Source organism: Dermacentor andersoni, chromosome 6, assembly GCF_023375885.2.
Source record: "Dermacentor andersoni chromosome 6, qqDerAnde1_hic_scaffold, whole genome shotgun sequence".
Classification (NCBI taxonomy): domain Eukaryota; kingdom Metazoa; phylum Arthropoda; class Arachnida; order Ixodida; family Ixodidae; genus Dermacentor; species Dermacentor andersoni.
Window position 1 is genome coordinate 109,187,657 of NC_092819.1, and position 15,320 is coordinate 109,202,976.

The 15,320-nt window shown below is 48.6% G+C and overlaps 1 protein-coding gene across 2 annotated transcripts in view; it reads left to right on the top strand.

Annotated features, from left to right (window-relative positions):
• The window catches only part of LOC126522304 (glutathione S-transferase 3, mitochondrial-like), a 150,760-nt gene that overhangs the window by 98,610 nt on the left and 36,830 nt on the right, over nt 1–15,320 (top strand). The window contains exons 1-2 of one of the 2 annotated variants that reach the window (XM_050171032.3): nt 2,869–2,932; nt 5,571–5,716. In XM_050171032.3, the coding sequence (XP_050026989.2) occupies nt 5,588–5,716 (129 nt within the window). In that variant the 5' untranslated portion in view covers nt 2,869–2,932; nt 5,571–5,587. Of the gene's footprint in view, nt 1–2,868; nt 2,933–5,570; nt 5,717–15,320 lie in introns of those variants that run through there. The other variant, XM_055066338.2, reaches the window with a different exon arrangement.

Genomic DNA, 15,320 nt, shown 5'->3' on the forward strand with positions numbered 1-15,320 from the left:
TGGACGCGGAATTTAGCGAATCGGAAATCAGGATAGTCCTGTTCGAACTAAACACTCGATCGGCGCCCGGCCCGGACCGGGTTACCAACAAGACTCTCCGCAACCTAGACCAGGAGTCAATCTCGCGACTCGCGGCCCACATCAATGAGTGCTGGCGAGGGGGTTCCCTTCCCGAAGCGTGCATGGAAACGGGCCGGCGTTATCATGATTCCTAAACCTGGCAAGCAAGTTACGCTCGATAATCTAAGACCGATTTCGCTTACGTCCTGTGTCGGCAAAGTCATGGAACACGCAGTTCTCACCCGCGTGACCGACTTTCTCGAAGATGATGACGCGTTCCCGCGCACCATGTTAGGATGCCGCCGCAACCTCTCCGCACAGGACGTATTGCTTCAGCTTAAACACCAGATCGTAGACGACACTACCAGCTCCACTAAGGCAATTCTAGGCTTAGATATTAAAAAGGCTTTTGACAACGTTAAACACGAACCGATATTAAAAACAATTAGAACATTAGGACTAGGCCAAGGAATGCATAACTACGTTAGAGATTTCCTCGCACACACGCGCGCATGCGTCGTCGTCGGCGACGAGGAATCGCCGGAATTTGAGACGGGTACGTACGGCACGCCGCAAGGATCCGTCATATCACCATTACTCTTTAATTTAGTTCTACTCGGTCTACCCGAGAAATTAACAGAAGTAGAAGGATTACATCACAGTCTCTACACGGATGACATCACCCTCTGGGTTCCCGGGGGAGGATGTGACGGTCACGTCGAGCGAACGCTACAAGCAGTCGCAGATGCGGTTCAGAATTCCTTGCGTGGAACGGGCCTCGAGTGCTCGGCTACCAAGTCCGAACTCTTACTCTACAAAACCACAAGGAGAGGTCGTAAAACCCTGCGCGAAGAGGAACGGGAATACTCCAACATACGCATTATATTGGAAGATGGTACTCCCGTACCGCGCGTAGAGAAAATTAGAATCCTAGGGTTACACCTGCAGGCAAACGGCCATAACGGAGAGACGGTGCGAATACTTCGTCGTTCGGTAGATGACACGATCCGCCTCTTGCGTCGCATCACGAATAGACGCAATGGTATGCGTGAAGAGTGCGCGATCCGTCTCGTGCAGGCGTACGCGATAAGCCGCATAACGTATGTTGCCCCCTACCTGAAGTGGATCGGGTCCGAAAAAAACAAAGTCGAATGTATGATCCGAAAGGCTTTCAAGAGGGCGGTCGGCGTTCCACTCAACGCGAGCACCGACAAGTTTCTAGAGCTCGGAGTTCACAACTCACTTGACGAGTTAATCGAGGCGCACGACGTTGCGCAATACGAACGATTATCGAGGTCAAAGACACGTTGATGCATCTTCGAGTCGCTCGGCATCACGTACCACACTCAGCATGGAGAAAAAAAGGCGGTTCCCGCCTCGGTTCGCGACCGCCTGATCATCCCGCCGCTTCCCAAGAACATGCACCCGACGCACCACGCCGGGAGACGCAACAAAAGAGCAAGCGACCTTCAGAAGAAGTTTGGTATGAGCAAGGAGGCGGTGTACGTAGACGCGGCGCGATATGGAGGAGGGAGAAGCGCACACGCGATCGCGGTTGTAGACCGCACGGGTAAGTGCCTCGCGAGCGCCACGGGGACCACGGGACACACGCAGGCGGCCGAAGATGCCGCGATAGCCCTATCACTCGTCGCGGTGCCGAACGCTGCGATCGTGATCAGCGACTCGCAGGCGGCCATCCACAGCTTCGCGCGCGGTCGTGTCTCGCGGGAAGCGGTCCGCATGTTCCAAATTTCTGACGACGGCGACTCGTCATCGCCCTCGCAACTCCAAAATTCTACAGCCTTCCTCCTCTGGACCCCGGCACACACCGATGTTCCGCTCGCGGGCAACGCGGCGGCCCACGCCACGGCTCGAGGTCTCACGCGCCTAGCCGCCGCTGATAATTTGGCCGCCACCTCCGGCCCCGAGAGCGGAGCATCGGATCTGCCGGATCGGGACACTACAACAGAAATACAGCAACAAGAAACACACTGGGCGTGGGGTGATCGCCTAACCACGTTCAGAGACCTCACCCAACACTACAGACTCGAAAGACGCACATTGCCGCCACCGCACGATAAATTGAACAGGAACGAGGCCGTAACTTTACGCTTGCTCCAGACACACACACCTACCCTAGCCCCGCTATCTTACACCAATGCTATCCGCGTTTATATCCAACAGACGCGGGTAAACTTGCGGACGATGAGCAACGCTGCGACACATGCTCTGGAAATGTGCCGGCAGCAACGGTAATCAAACCAGCTGCGTTCGCTACGCGTCCTTAATCGCGGCCGTTGCCAGAGTACGGGAAGGCTCCAGCTCGCTTCTTCCCGACGCCGCGCCGGATGCGCGAGCCGCCGGGGACCTTCTCCGTAGGCGTCGCCGCCGCTGGGCCGTCCGGCAAGCCGAAGGTGCCGCCCGAGTCCAAGGACTTCGAGCCGCCACCTGAGGCCACCACAGCAAGAACTGCCAGACTATTCTTCAATAATGTTTCTTCTTCTTCTAGCTGACGATATAACTACAGATCATGCGCTGTATCGATTATGTTGACTGTGAATGTTAGGTAAATTTACGTCATAAATGTGAAAAAACATCCTTAGAGATCAGGCATTCAGTTTATACGCAGTTATTTGTTCTCTAAAAATGTCGCTTATTCAATATGAAAGACGAAGCAAATTGGGTCGCATTATTCGACCCGCCAGTTTTCTTGTTATTCTATCGCCCTCGTCTTCACCGATCCCCCTTTGCAGGTGTGTGCCATTATCAGGTATCATCATCATTATCATCCTCATAACCACGCCCAGTATTACTTCATAGTGGGTATGCGCCATCAGTAGAGAAAAATCGAACCCAACCGAACTCCGAACCGGTAAGCGCTCAATCAACATAGCATAAATGGATCATAACTGTCCACGCCAATTAATTATAGAGTAGTTGTTGGAAACAGCGAAGTGGGTACATCTAAAACGTACAATTCAATGCAGCAGCAAATGCCTTTTGATTATCTTGTTGAAGGGAGAGTCTCCCAGTGCGTCCGAATGTTCCAGCCCACGTGCTGCATTTAGCTTGCAAACGGTCGGTTGAACGTCACGCGGTGCATTGGGGTCACCAGAACATCAGTTTCCTTTTCTGGCAATGGTTTCAGTATGTAACAAATACTTTCTTGTTACTCTGGAGTGAGACTTAGTTTTTTCGTTCCTATCCTTATGGTTCCTTGCAGGAACCTTTCGCGTTTTATTGCACGGCTACACTGCCGCTGTTTGGAGACCGGCATGTAAATGAATATTTATCGCTTTGATTACAGAGCAATAAAAACCAGGTCTTCCTTGTCTCTTTCTAACTTTGAGGGTGCTAGCTTCTGGCCAATATGGTGGGGCGCGGAGCCATCGGTTACTCACTGGATAAACATACGGACGCACGCTGTCCCCGGCCTGAAAGGCGGTTTTAATTCCTCGGTGAAAAGCGTCCACGCTAAACAAATCGCGTTCAACCCTCTGAACGCCGCAAAACCCTGCAGAAGAGTGCATACGGCGGCGGCCCACGCTCAACTAGGGCATCTATCTCCCATTCCGGAGATACCGGACAAACCAAGCTACAATACAAACAGAAATTGGGCCAAGCGTGTACCGTGCACGGAGGTAACAAGAGGCGCAAAGGAAGCCTTGATCAGAGCAGGAGGGTCTTCTATAACCAGCAAAACAATGTTTAAAACGCGAGTGGATGCTGGTTTGTAGCAGGAAGTAAAGCGGCGTCAGCAGGCAGGAACCAAGGGCGGGAAAGGTCAGTGGACGTTTGCTTGCAAATGCATTAACCTGGTGGCGTCCATATGTCATGATGAGACATCAACGGAACGGTAACGGGTCATTCACTGGTGTATGCAAGTACTTCCATAAATGCGTCATGCAGGGCCAGTTGTCTTCGGTGTACATTATTGCATATGGACTCTGGGTACTCCCGTACGTGCTTCTGGTGTTCGAGATCAAGAAGGTCACCTTGAGGGAAGCGTTTTCTTGCCTAAACGTGTCCAATTTTGTTGTCTGGGCCTAAATTGCAAATGGCCGCTAAACAAGGTCAGTGTCTTTAACAAAGAACCGAACAAAGCAAGCTTCGCGTATATTCCTGGAGATCGCATGATGTACATTAGCTTTATGAGTGCCATGCCGGTTGTTTTAAATGCAAAGTATAGTATTTCTGGCATCTCTCAGCCGCTAATTCTCTGTGGCTGGTACGAAAATCTAAATTGAGATATTTCTCATTGTCTTAGTTTCTATAAAAGAAATTAGTACTAAACTTGAGGGCGCGGGATCAAATCCCGGCCGCGCCGGCCATATTTCCACGGGGCGAAATACAAAAAAAACGTCCATGGACCGTGCATTAGGTACAGAACCCCAGGCGGTGAAAATTAATCCTGAGTCTCTCACTATACGACGTGCCTCACAATCATATCGTGGTTTTGGCACGTAAGACCTCAAAACGTGTAAATAAAAGAACTGTTATTTCAATAATGCACCAGGTGTCATTCATGTTTGATGCCTTTTGAGCTAGTTGTGATGACGCAGCGGATCTTTAGCAATAGTGTAAATATCTAGTTAAAGAATGTGCCGATCATTTTGTTTCTGCCGTCTTGACAAAAAACTTGAAAAAAAACGTACACAAATATCTTTCGATGTATAGCTCTGCATGGCGGAGATAAAGGAAACTAAAAACAACGCAGTAAAGGAAAGCGCTCGCGTAGGGACGGTTGATTTAAAGATGAAGTATTTACTATATTCACCTTGCACGCCAAATTGCACACAATAAACAGTAATAATATGCTGTATTGCTGCCACAATTTATTTTCGAATCTCCAGTCAGACGTTTGCCACTAAGCGCTCCTACATCACATGACTATTAAATGTTTCACATTGACTGTACTACCCATGACCGTTCAAAAATAGCGAGTGCATTTACTGATCACTTGAAATTCGTTTCTGCTAGTCATGACAGTACAATTGCATGTTTACATTCCCCCTTAGAACTGATACTTCATATAGAAAGCAAAAAGGGCATACATACTGGGCTACTCAATATTGACTTGAAAATACCTGTGGATCCGATATATCTAACGAAGTTTAGAAAGATAAGTCTACAGCAAAATACTTCCAGAATCTGTTTTTAAGATGATCGCACGAATAGCATGTCTGAAAGAGTTTGCGTAGACAATTAGGAGCATACACTGCGTCTAAAATTACAGCTTTAATTTAGCGCAGCACGAACAGAGCTCGGTGTGGTGTGCGCGATAGGGTCTGATTTTTTGGCCGATGTGTCTGCAATGCCGTAGCGAATGGATTTACGACGGGAATTTTGCAATCAGAAGCTAGAATTATAACTCACACTTTGACATCCATTGCTTCTTCACCGCCACTACGACTCAACCAATGGTGTCAAAGCACCGACTTTCGCGACAACTTTGCGGTGTTGCGCTTCTGCTACACCAAGGATGGCCTGTTTATGCGCTCGTCTCGCAGGTCGCGTCGTTCCAGCCATGACTACATACAGCCTGGAGGTGCCCAGCGACTACGGCTACGTAGTGCTCGTCGGGGTGGGCTCCACCCTGGTGAACGCGTGGCTCTCCTTCCGCGTCGGAAGGGCGCGAAAGAAGTACGACGTCAAGGTGGGCTGTTCTCCCCCCCTCTCTCTCTCTCTGGAGACGTGCGTTTGTCGAAACACCACAATTGTCAATACTGCAGAGTCAATCTCGCTTCAGTAATTATTTTAACCAAGTTCTTGAAGCGAAGCGTTCCTTCTCTAGTCACCCCAGGGTTTTGGCATGTCGTGGCTGCTGTCGGCTGTGTCGCTAAGTAAAAGCTATTACTCAATAAAACAACAAAACTGTGCGTCCCATGGTGCGTTTCGAATATTGGTCGACTGGCTCAGCAGCCTGATGCTCGACCTATTCTGTCCGGTGTGTAGCGTTATATTCTGCATTCTGTCGCACATGTTCTTGGTGTTACGATTGAGGTTACGATGAGCCATAGGTTTCTAGGTGAATACACGCCGAGCTTCGTCGTGCCGGCCGTACTTGCCAGTGCTCGTTAAGCGTAAAAATTATTGCTTAGAACCCAAAATAAGCTTGGTCTAAACGTATTCCGATAGCGCCTGGGACCCGAATAATTTTTTTTCTAGCCACCTGCAAAGAAAATGTGAATGACACCACTCCCACTTTCAGAAAGGAATTCTGCACTACCTCTGTAGGAACTTTTTTTTTCTTCTTGTGGGTGGCAAAATAAATACAGTCAAATGGCAGAATAAATACCCATTCATAAGTACGGAGCCTCATGGGTGTCTTAGTTTCCTTTTCCCCGCCCTGTTAAGCTGTAATAATTTACAAACAATGAATCCTAAGATTACTACTGCAATGCTTCTCCGAGTGCGCGGTGACCAAGGTGGCTCGCACTGGATTGGCCCAATTAGAGCGTTTGAATTTAAGAGGAAGCTTTAGCTGGAATGCTCCTATATAAATCCATGTTAAAGAAAAATTCGTTTTTCTCTGCAATCACTGCACCAAACTTGACAAGGTTTGTTGCATTTAAAAGACAAACTTCAAATCTACTGACTATTAGTTTGTAGGTTTGGATTTAGGTTGTTAATGTTTTATGAAAATTGGCAGATTTTTACAAAACGAAAATTTCAAGTTTACAACTCTGTACCTCAGCAAGGAAAAATGATATCACAATTCTCTGAATTGCATCTAATAGTGCATATAAAGCTGACCAAATTGATATGTTACACATGAATCTGAAAAAACTTAATATGGAAATACAGCTTTTGCACATCTCTTGTACATAACGTAACAAATTCACGTAAGATATGAACTGACATATCCAATTTGTCCGTTTTTATTTATCTTATGCATGCCGTTGACAGAACCGCGATATCTGTTCTTGATGCAGAGCTATTAATTTGTAAACTTCGGGGGTCTATTCTTTTTTCGAACTTGCGAATTCTTTAAATATGTTTCCACGAAGTTTATGCACTAAATTGAAATTCCACTTGCGACAGTCACTAGAATTTATGTTTCTCTCTCAAATGCAACAACTTTCATTAAAATTGGTTCAGCCAAGAGCGTTTTTGCATCTTACGTGTATTTGAATAGGCCTCACCGAAATTGAGCCCGAGCTAAAGCTTCCTCTTAATCGCACATGTGATCACGCGCGGAATGGTATGTTTGCCGACATTGTTAACGAGTGTTCCACTACCTTCGTTAATCACGTGGGCCAGGTGTGCAATTTCTTTATTCGTCTTTGTCACGTATTTTTGCTAATGTGGAGACAACCTGAGAGACAAGAAATGTACAGACAGTAAATGGAGCACGATAGTCATTAGAACTCAAGCGACTCGCGTCGAGGTATGTGAACGCCAGCTACGTGCTTTGGTATTTTTGTGGATTCCTTCAAAGCCTCTAATTATTTAAATCACACTACCCTACCAGAAAGCTTTAACTATTGGGTCACTCTTGGCGTCTTTTTGAAATTAACACGGAAGTATGTTCAATACCGCATGCATCGAGCAGTTATAAATAGTCAAGCATCTTATTTAAAACCGCTTCGTGCAGGGGTGCGACAAGGAATAATATAGGGAGGTTTTGCTTTATCGCATATATATAGTAAGGATGTAGTAACTACTGAAAAAACCAGGATATTTATTCTGATATGCAGATGAGACGAGCACTCCTGTCACCCGAAGAATCCTACAGATGTCGTGATCAAAGAAAATGACGCACTAGCCAAACCATCGTTCTTTAACCACAAATGTTAACGAAACAAAGGCAGTTTTTTAAGGGCGAAAATTTGAAATGTTCACACATGTGCACCACTACAGTTTAATAACGTGATCATACCAATTGGTCTATATGTCGAGTGTCTCGGTGCTGCGTTTCAGCAGCTTATGATGCGGAATGCTCATGCGGAAATGGTAAACGGTAACTTGTCTCAGCTGGCTGCAGTACTATGCAGGCTGTGTTTCTTTTTAGTTTTTTTTCTGTTGTACAAATCTTTGTTCTTAACTTATTTAAGCTATTGCTATTTTTTTCCTGGGGTACTACAACGCTATTTAATAATAATGCACTGCATACCACACAGAAAAGGCCATAGGTTGTATCCTATGTGTTCCTCACACTTACAACAATACTTTATTTTAACAGCTGGATTTCTTACTAATGCCGAATATGTATGAATGAATTTTGACACAACGCTACGCAATCGATCTTAGAAGAAATACCTACACCGTAAAACGTGTCTCCAACTTGGCTCGAAAGCATATGACAGTCAAAATGCGCAACGTTGAATTATGGGAACTGCCAAGGGCCAGAACAGCTTATCCATATCATATGCTTCGGGTTCAACTCCCTTATCATTTCAACAAAGCGAACATCTCACAACTTATTCGGTCACAACCAGAAGTATGTTGACAGTTCTAATTGTGTTATCACTCAGGACAGGACGCCCTTGCACGTATCGGAAGTTTCTCGAATGTTATCGACAGTTATATGCGCTGTCTGTTATTGAACCTTGTGTAATCTGATTGCTTGTATGCGCGACGCGAGTTGTGTAGAACTTTTTGGACCAGCGATTATTCTGGAACCTATGATGACCCATGTATAGAAGCCCACGCGCTGGCCCCGAAGATCAGATTTCGATGATCGCCGACCGTATTCGCTGCTATCGCTCTGCTTTGAGTATATTTCCTTTTGTGGGCACAAGTTTGCCCAATAAAAGTTAGTTTTGTCCTTCATAGAATTGCAGCTGTATTATTCACCGTCCCTACTACGTGACAATATTGCCGTGAGACAGAAGAGGTCCGCAGGATTAGGCTGGCACCGATGAAGAAGAGGTAGAGGTTGCTCATCGCCATCTTGGCTGCTGTTACGCCTGTGATGCTGATGCTCCCCTTGTAAATATTTCTAAATGTACGCTTTTTGTGCAACATTTCTGGTGGAGGTGCGGGGTACGCTGTCGGTTCATCCCCACCACCCAAGCACGGAACTCCGAAGTGGTCGCCGCGTTGTTCCCTTCTCAATGGCCACTGAAGGACACACCGCACCGGAACCTACCGTGCAGCAGCCGTCTCCACCGTCTCTCATCTCATCACTTCCAAAAGATCCAGGCACATTCTATGGCAGAGATGACGTGGACGTCGAGGATTGGATCTCATGGTATGACCGCGTCAGCAAACAGAACAGGTTGGACGTTACGCTTATGCTGGCAAATGTGGTGTTTTATCTTAAAGGAATCGCGCGCGTCTGGTGCCAGACGCATGAGCAACATCTGACCGGCTGGCACCTATGTGAAGAAAAATTGGACGACTTGTTCGGCAAGCCCTTGAGTCGTCAGCTGGCCGCTGCGAAAGAACTTGGCTCTCGTCATCTACTGAACGATACATATCGTATATTCGGGATATTCTAGCGCTCCGCGTAATGCTGACGGTACCATGTCCGAAGTAGACAAAATCGCGCACGAACTCAAAAGCATCGCCAATGACGCATTCAACCTCTTGGTATTCAGGAATTCTGCTACTGTGGATGCTATTGTGAGAGTGTTGGTGATTCGAACAAGCAAAATCCCGTGGTTTCGTCCAGCAATTCACCAGGCGCCCCAATACTTCCGCATCATCATCATATGAATAACCGCCACCGACTTTACAATCGCCTGCTTCGGACACTTTGGAGCGTATCGTTCGTGGTGAAATAGAAGCAATGTCCCCAGCCCCTCTTGTGCCCTATGTCTCGATGGCCAACCAGCCTATGGTTTTCTTTATTCAAGCCGTGGTTTGACGTGACGTCGCTAATTTGAGACTCTTCTCAGTCTGCACCATGCGCGTTCCACAAGTCACACCAGTCACACCACCAATTCGACCAGTCACACCGAGGAAACGGTCCTTTTACTCGCGATACCGCAATCCAGCTGAGTCGAGGACGCCGGATGATCCGCCCAATATGCCTGGCGTGCTCTCGAGTTGGGCATATTGCAGGGCACTGCCGGAGACGTTGGACGTCGCCGACTGGCTGGAGCACACAGAACTCGACATTCTCTACCGACTCGTCGCGCTCTCTACCGACTGACACGCCCGATGTCGACACTCGCACCAATGTGTATAGCAGGTCGCGATCACCGCACGACCACCAATCTTGCCCGCCTCAAGCCCGCCCTTTCCCGTGCCCTGCCAACCCTGACCGCTACGCATCGGAAAACTAACGAGTGCCGCACCCGGAGGTGGCACTGCTTTTTTGACCCGGCTTCGAAATCGTCGTATGGCTGTCCCTACTCACTCTAATTTGTTCAAAGTACAAGTCGACAGTGTTACTGTTACGGCCCTTAATGACACCGGTGCACAAATCTCGGTGATGAGCGGTAGTCTTCGTGAGAAGCTGAAGAAAGTCCCGACACTTGCCGTGCAGCGTACAGTACCAGTCACCGATGGAAGCACACCTACTGTTGTTGGAACGTGTACTGCCTGCATCACTATATCTGCCCATCGGACAAGTGCTCTGTTTGTTTTGCTTGAACAGTGCCCATACTACGTGATCTTGGGCACTGAATTTTTATCTGCACCTTCAGCCCTCGTGGATTGTGGCACCGGTGCCCGTCAACTTGAACTTCCTTCTGCCCCCGAGACTCTTGCTGCTATGACTACGCAACTGTGTAGTCTAGAGTGCGTGCAATTGCCACCCCAATCTGCTACCTCTACCTCTGTCGCTGACGAAGATTGCGTTGCATCTCCCATTATTGACGTTGTCTTGGCACACGATGTGGCCCTACCACGCACGGTTGTCGAAAGTGTCAACAATGAAGCTTATCTACCTGTACTAAACTTTGGCTTATCCGCCCACATTTTATCTTCCGGAATTGCGCATGCAACGTTGTCATCCCTAAATGACTGCGAGATCTCCACGCTAACATGTGGAGCCCCTTCAAGTACCACGTGTGCAGCAGGATCCATCACATTGCCCACCAGTGAACTCGACAAAATAATAGCCGGGGACCCTTCATCGCCGACATGAAGAAAGTTCGAGATAGAAAGAGCGCAGGCATCGGTGTCAGGGTTGGTGCTGTCGGGCGGATCAACAGGATATCGGGACAGGCAGTCCGCGTCCTGATGTAATTGGCCAGACTTGTGCACGACGGCAAACGAGTACTCTCGTAAGCGCAAAACCTAGCGTCCACCTGCGCACACTGGAGAGCTTTGCCGTGGGCTGGCGTCGTACCGGTATGTTTTTGAATTCGACTCCCACCCACTTGGCCAGACAACGGTTGTCATGCACTGAATGGACACCGACGACGCAAAGGCTATTCATCGTCGTCCTTATCGCGTTTCTGCAGCTGAATGGGCGATTATAAAAAAAAGTCGACAAGATGGCGGAAAGAGACATTAAGAACCCTCTAGTAGCCCTTGGGCATCTCCAGTTGTGCTCGTCAAAAAAAAGGCGGCGCCTGTCGTTTCTGTGTTTGTGGTTTCTGTGTCGATTACAAACACCTCAACAAGATCACTAAAAAGGACGTATATCCGTTGCCACGCATAGATGATGCCCTTGACTTCCTTCTTCGAGCGAGTTATTTTTCGGGCACCGACCTGGGGTGTCGCTATTGGCAGTTCGCCGTAGATGCTATGGACCGCGAGACGACCGCATTTGTAACACCTGGTAGCCTGTGCCAATTTAAGGTTATGCTTTTCGGTCTATGCATTGCGCCAGCTACATTTGGGCGCCTGATGGATTTGCTTCCTCGAGGCACCAAATGGTCGACCTGCTTATGTTATCAAGGTGGCAATATTGTTTTGTCAACGACATTCAGCGCCTGTCGGTCATTCACCAAGGCTTTCGCAGCGCCGGTCTCCAGCTCAACCCATCTAAGTGTCACTTTGGTCGCAGTGAAATAAGGGTGTTCGGTCACCTTGTTACCGGTGTAGGTATCCAACCTGACCCAAAAAAAAATTCGAGCCATGAAGCATTTCGATGTAACTTCCTTAAACACACACGTTCGCTCCTTCATTGGCTTGTTTTCTTACTTCTTCGCTTTGTCAAAATTTCACTGACATCGCCTGTCCACTCATCGAACGTCTCAAGAAAGATACGCCTTTCATATGTGGTTGTAGAGCATCTCATGCATTTTCTGCGCTTATCCGCCATCTGACGACTTCTCTCTTCGCGCAACTTGACCCATCTGCTCATACGGAAGTTCGGACGGAGACCATAGGATACGGCATCGGAGCCGTCCTTGTCCAGCGCCAGCATGGTCGTGTCTGCGTCATAGCGTACGTCAGCCTCCTGCTCTCTGCCCAGAGAGCAATTACTCAATTACCGAGCGTAAAGCACTTGCCTTTGTTTGGGCCATCTCCAAATTTCGGCCGTACCTCTTTGGTCATCCATTCACGGTAGTGACTGACCCCCATGCGCTCTGCTGGCTTTCCTCGCTGAAAGATCCTACGGGCCTCTTGGACGCTGGGCTTCGCGCTTACAAGAGTACTCGTTTTCCGTCGTGCACAAGTCTGGCCTATTACACCAGGACGCGGACTGCCTGCCCCGGTATCACGTTGATCAGCCCTACAACACCAACCCTGACACCGATGATGCCTGTGTTCTTTTTATCTCACACTGCCTTCGTGTCGGCGAAGAACAGCAGCGTGATCCGGCGTCACGTTCCATCATCGACCGTCTCAGCTTCGGGGCCTCTGACGAGTCGCTACGGATGTTTACATTATATAGTGGAACTGTATACCGCCACAACGTGCATACCCCGTAGGTCCTGAGCGCTTGCTGGTGCTGACCTCCCACATGCGTTCTACCGTCCTCCAGCAGCTTCACGAAGAACCCACAGCAAGCCATCTTGATCTTATGCACACTTATGACCACGTGCGGCGTCGTTTATTTTCGCCTGGGCTTTATCGCTCCGCACAGAGTTATGTTGGCAGCTGCGAACTGTGTCAACGACGCAAGAGGCCACCGACGCTTCCCGCCGGCCTCCTTCAGCCTATTGGTGTCCCACTGGAGCCGTTCTTCTGCGTAGGCCTGGATCTGCTCGCACCTTTCCCTACATCAGCATCAGGGAACAAATGGGTCGCTATCGCGACAGATTATGCCACGCGCCTACGCTATCACACGCGCACTTCCAAGCAGCTGTGCTACCCATATCGCCGACTTTATTCACCACAATGTGATTCTGCATCACGGAGCTCCTTGTCAGCTGCTCACCGATTGCGGTTCTTCTTGTCCCATGTCATCAATTACCCCTTCCGCTCATGTTCCACAAAACGCAAGGTCACCACCCCTGTAACCCTCAGCCAAACGGTCTTACCGAACGACTGAATCACACGATAACCGCCGTGCTCTCTATGTATGTTTCCGCCGACCACCGTGACTAGCAGGCTACATTATTGTTTGTTCCTTTCGTCTATAGCAAGTCACGCCAGGATACTACAGGTTGTTCATCGTTTTATCTTCTTTTTGGCCGTGAACCGACACTCCCCATGGATGCTTTGCTACCATCCGCTCTATAACAACCATCAGAGTATGCGCACGATGCCAGCGCGACGGCGAACGCTGCGCGTCATATCGTGGGTGACCGCCTTACGATGTCTCAGGCATCACAAGTTGTGTTGCGATTGCCGTCATGAGGATGTATATTACGCTCCAGGATCCTTAGTGCTCCTATGGTAGCCAACGAAGTCACCTTTCTCTCAAGTGTTCTCTTTTCAGCAGAAGCCCTCTCTTCAACCTTCCATCCGTTGCTGCTATTGGCCAATAGCCGACATCAATCAAGAAGGGCGTTTGGATCAGTGCGCTTCTTCCTGCTGTTACTACGCATATTGATATAGCTTAATAAACAGGCTGAAATAAGCGAAACTCTGCTTCCGAATTTCTGTAATTATTACGTACACCGGAAAGAAGCCGAGGCCACCAGCGTAGGAAATAAACCCTGGCCACCCTACATATCGGTGACGTAGTCGTCGGGTCTCGCTAATTTAGACTAGTCTTGAACACTCAACTAGCCTCTAAACACGTGAAACTTAAGATCAAACCACACGCACGATTGCCAGCGCGTGCTTACTCCTGACCGCTCCTTGTTAGACGCCTTGGCAGACTTCGCTTTGCATTGTGATATTGGTAGTGCTTCAAAATGCTCAAGTCGGATGTGGCTACTATCCGTCGGTCAAGCTGATGCAGGAAAAAGCCGGTGCGCACCCCGTAAGCACGGCCAGACCGGAGCATATGAGCGAGAGCACGCAGACAAGCACTGTCATGCACCAAGCAAACGCTGCGTACACACACTACACTCGCATGTGGCTGCGGTCTGCTGCTATACGTAGCGTAGGCACCACGGCCGTGGGTGCTGCCAAGCTGCCATGAGTCCGCTGGCTGAGCGCACTGCGGTTCACTGAGGACAACCTCGTTTAGCTTACGTTTTCCCGTTGTAAGCGGCAAAATCACAATTAGTGCCGTCTACGCGAACATCCAAAATCAAATTTAAACATCAGGGGTGCTCGCTGATATTCAGTAGGCGGAGCATTGTAGGCACGCCCCGCCGCGCAAGGCATTGAAGACGGAGCAGAAGCATCGCGAAGAGGGTGTTCTATTGCCAATAACTCCGTTTCTTCTGTAAGCATCGAAATACTTTTTGTGGCAAAGCATTTCTGAAATCACTTTCACGTCAAGTGCATTTATCCAATTCAAAAAGAAGTGGCTTAGGGCCCCTTTAAGGGCACAAGCTACATCTTTCAGCCACACAAAAAGCTTGCAAAACATTTCGTAAGGAATCAGAGCGCGAAACCACACACACACACACACATGAATAAATAGAAGGAGGATGCGCACGCGCTCAATCAAATCGCCCGGCAACAACTTATAATAACTCATACTAAGTAGGATACAAAGATAAACGCGGGGTCACAAGGACCGCCAAAAATACTAATAGAGGGGGATAGTGAGGTCACAACCACTTTCGCCACGCATGCCAGTAGCTCCATTCCCCAGCCTATAGGCACTTGCGCAAGTGAAGTGGAACGACTGGCGCATTCGGGTGGTGGCTGGTTTACACTACTACGAGGTGGCTATGGGCTGGTTGGTGATCATAATGGACCGTGTTGAACACGGGCGAAAGGAGCACGATTAAACGCACAACGAAGTGTTATACGTTGCTTCCGCGTTCAACATACAGGATTGTCTTTGGTACTTGTTCACTGGGAAAACCTCGGGTATTCATGATGTTCCCTAAGTAAATAGCAAG